General features: G+C 34.7%; 1 protein-coding gene across 1 annotated transcript; it reads left to right on the top strand.

The window, feature by feature from the left end:
- Nucleotides 1-3,022: 3,022 nt before the first annotated feature.
- On the top strand, nt 3,023-3,493 carry C922_05066 (hypothetical protein; the record flags this gene model as incomplete). Its single annotated transcript, XM_008820639.1, has 1 exon — nt 3,023-3,493. One exon carries the CDS (start codon nt 3,023-3,025, stop codon nt 3,491-3,493), a length of 471 nt encoding a protein of 156 aa, XP_008818861.1.

The raw sequence follows: 3,493 nt of genomic DNA, 5'->3' as shown, positions 1-3,493 counted from the left end.
TAATCCCTGACCACGTTGATAACCCTTCTTTTTTTCTCCTGTCTATTCATTCATTAAATTGGGCTAAAGGTATAAAGCAAGAAAAAGTGCACATCATTTCTTAAATGACGGTTAATAATTATGGGCAAAAAATAAATCTATTCTGTGCGAACCATTGTGTATACACACAATATGATCATTTTTATGTTGCTTCTTCTGCCCCCAAAAAAAAGAAAGAAAGAACGATCAGCAGTCTGCTAAAATTGTCAGAAATAAAAAAGTTATCCACACGTTGTAGTGCAGCACTTGCATTCAGTAAAGAGGAGTTTGGTTTCAAAACAAGGTTGTGCACATCTAAATGTACACAGGACGGTTAACCGTTAAAAGGGTATTTTATTTTTCCTCGTTATGGAACTACCTCTTACACAGCCGCATTAGTCTCAATTCAACTATTAACCCATCTATCAGTCAGATCATCTCCATAAATTAGCAGAAAATGAGGGCGATACTTGAGACTTGGAACAAGTCATAGTAGATGTCCTCATATGTATGATATATCACATGTACAACGAGTCCCACTGCTAGGATGGGACTCCTCTCTTGTAAATCCATCCTTCCTACCAAATAGAATAATTTTGTCCCTGATATGAGTGTACTCCTAACCTTCCTGAATATTTAATGTAACAATTAGTAGAAGAAGACCGAGATCCTCCAACTGGTAAACCTGTCAGTTTCACCTCCCTCAAAAGAGTCATAATTAATTATTATACTTATGAAGTACGATAATGTAAAATTATTGCATGTTAGTATATACACCATCTTTCAATACAGAGATGAACAATTTAGGGTTAATTTTTATTCGAATGTTATTGGTTCAAATAGCTTCTCCATTTATCCTGCTGCATCAGGTAAGATAGAGGATTTCATACGTTATATACGCATCGCCCAAATTTATCGTGTGAAACTGTTACAACTGAGGATTGGGTACCAGTCTAGACAGAAATACAGGCACACTGGTAGAACCAATCGCACAACTTAGTGGCCCCTTCTGAAATGTACACCTAGTAGCAGTTAATGGATACACCACTTTGACGGAAAACCCCGTTCTGTTTTTTCTTCCTTCGAATAAAATCATAACAATTTAATCGAATTGCATCTTTTCTGTTATCTTCTTATAACGCTCTCCTCCAAAGGGGGGCAATAAACTGCTAGGGTAATTCACCCAACAGATTAATACAGGTCTAGATGTTTCTTTTCCAAATAGATACAACACACACTTGGGAATTATGCGAATCTCATTTGTACCTCTCGAAATTGTGTTAATAGAGGACTTAGTCTCTTTTCTTTTTTTCCTTTACCAGTCACACAGCATATAATTCTGGAGTATATTGCACTATGTGCACAAAAAAAATATACTGTTCTACACAAATTAATCGTCAAATGTAGAAAGGGAAGAATAAAACTCAAAACGGAAATATTATCTTCAACTTTACCAGTAGAGTAATGCTACATCTGCCGCAATTAAGTGTTGCGCAAGGGGAAGATGGCCCTGAGGGTTATGACTGCTTTTATTAATTTTTCGCACTACATTGATGCATTATTGGGAATTTCTCTTTCAGAAAGACAGAATTTTGAAGCAGTCCTTTTGCTACTGCTACCTCTTTAGTCATTTGTATACATGTACTTTATGAACATCTAAAAGTTGCAAAAAAATGGAGTGATTTCTTAGAGTACCCATTCTTATACAAGATATCTTTTGCCTTTGAACAATTGAAATTGCGTATTTCTATTTATCTCTGCTTAACACCATCTTGGTAACCAACAACAATAATAAAAAAAGGTTCTTGCAAGCGTCGCACCGTCTCCGACATCTTATTCACTTTATTCTATTCTATTTTTTCCCCTTTCCTTATGTAATTAATACCATAAAATAAAAATACTTAATGTAATGCCTTATCGAAATATATAAAACGAATGATCTATATTTAAGGATGCACGCTTCTTAATTACCACGATTATATCTCCTTTTTATTTTTACAACTATTTTGTTCTACAGGCAAAATGTAAAGCTACTACGTGCGGTAATATTATCAATTCAAATGTTCGCTTAAGTGAAATTTGATATATAAAAATAATACCAATTTGTAAGCTGTATTTATAAAAAGCGAAGAAAAGAAGAGAAAAAGGAAAAGAAAAAAGAAGAAAAAAAAAAAAGAAAAAAAAAAAAAGAAAAAAAAAAGAAGAAAAAAAAGAAAAAAACACATAGCCGTATAGTGTATAAAAGTTGGTTAATAAGATTAACTGTGAACCCTTTTTACGCGAAATCTACTAATGTTATACGATTTATTCCTTCATTAACGTGAAAGAGTACTACCACTTCTAGAGAAAAAAATTATAATAATTAGCAAAGTTTAATAAAACTCAGCAAACAATAGCAAAAGCGAGAGACCACAGAAATAATAAAGCAATAAAATAACCAAACACCTAGTTCTCACCCGCGTTGCGGATGTTCCTAATATTAAAAACTTGATATCGCAAACCCAATTTAAGAACAGTCTGATATCTAAAATAACGGATTTCTCGAGTTTACAGGTATACTAGTTAACCATTTGCAGCAACACAAATTTGTACAATGCCTTCGCAAGGAAATCATCTCTAAATGGCGACTTAGCGAAGCAGAAGTTCAGGTGGTTACCCCTAAATGGAAGCAGGACTAGTTCATCTTGTAAACATTTAGTGGCGTGTGTTTTGGTCCTTTTATGCCTATTGCCGTAAGTGAAAAGAGCAAATGATCACTCTATAATCAGCCATTAATTTTATATTCGTGAAGCTCCTCCTTACTCTACACATATGTGTATATAATTGGTTCTCTTTACTTTCTCTTTTTCATCTGTGCACATTTTTCTGCATAAGCTTACCCTTTCTTACAATTGTTCTACATGCATACGTGTAAATCCCCACACACAGCGCGCTTACCCAAGAAAAGAGCCCTATTCCCGAAAGTCAACTAAACAACCATGCCAGGAGCTTGGCAATGAGAAAAATGGAAAGAGGTCCCAGGTGTCGCCCTTCAACAAGCACATCAGACTACTTTGAATTTCAAATGATCATAGAAAAATGGGCCGATCTTGAGGACAGGATGCGAAAAAAATGGGAATATATAGAATATCAAGAACATAATTCATGGTTTCAAATCCTGCTTGGAATCTGGTTAGTAGCATCTTTAATGATGAACAGGTCATCCAACAGGATACGCATATTTGAAACATGGTCAGATATGTGCCAAATAATTGGAAGGAAACGTGTAAATGAAAATCAACACGATAACGAAATTTTAGATAAGATCATCAAGAAACTGAAACATAAAGCTCTGAACAAATTAATTAAGGACTGGGATGCCGATGTAGAAGATTACTGGAAGGATATAGTAAGAATGAAGATGGAAAAGAATATGGAATGGTGTAAGCCTCTGAGAGAAAAATGTAACACCTGGATAAGATACCATTCCAGCTGA

The sequence above is a fragment of the Plasmodium inui genome (assembly GCF_000524495.1).
Source record: "Plasmodium inui San Antonio 1 unplaced genomic scaffold supercont1.36, whole genome shotgun sequence".
Lineage (NCBI taxonomy): Eukaryota > Apicomplexa > Aconoidasida > Haemosporida > Plasmodiidae > Plasmodium > Plasmodium inui.
This window is presented reverse-complemented; position numbering and strand designations above follow the sequence as displayed.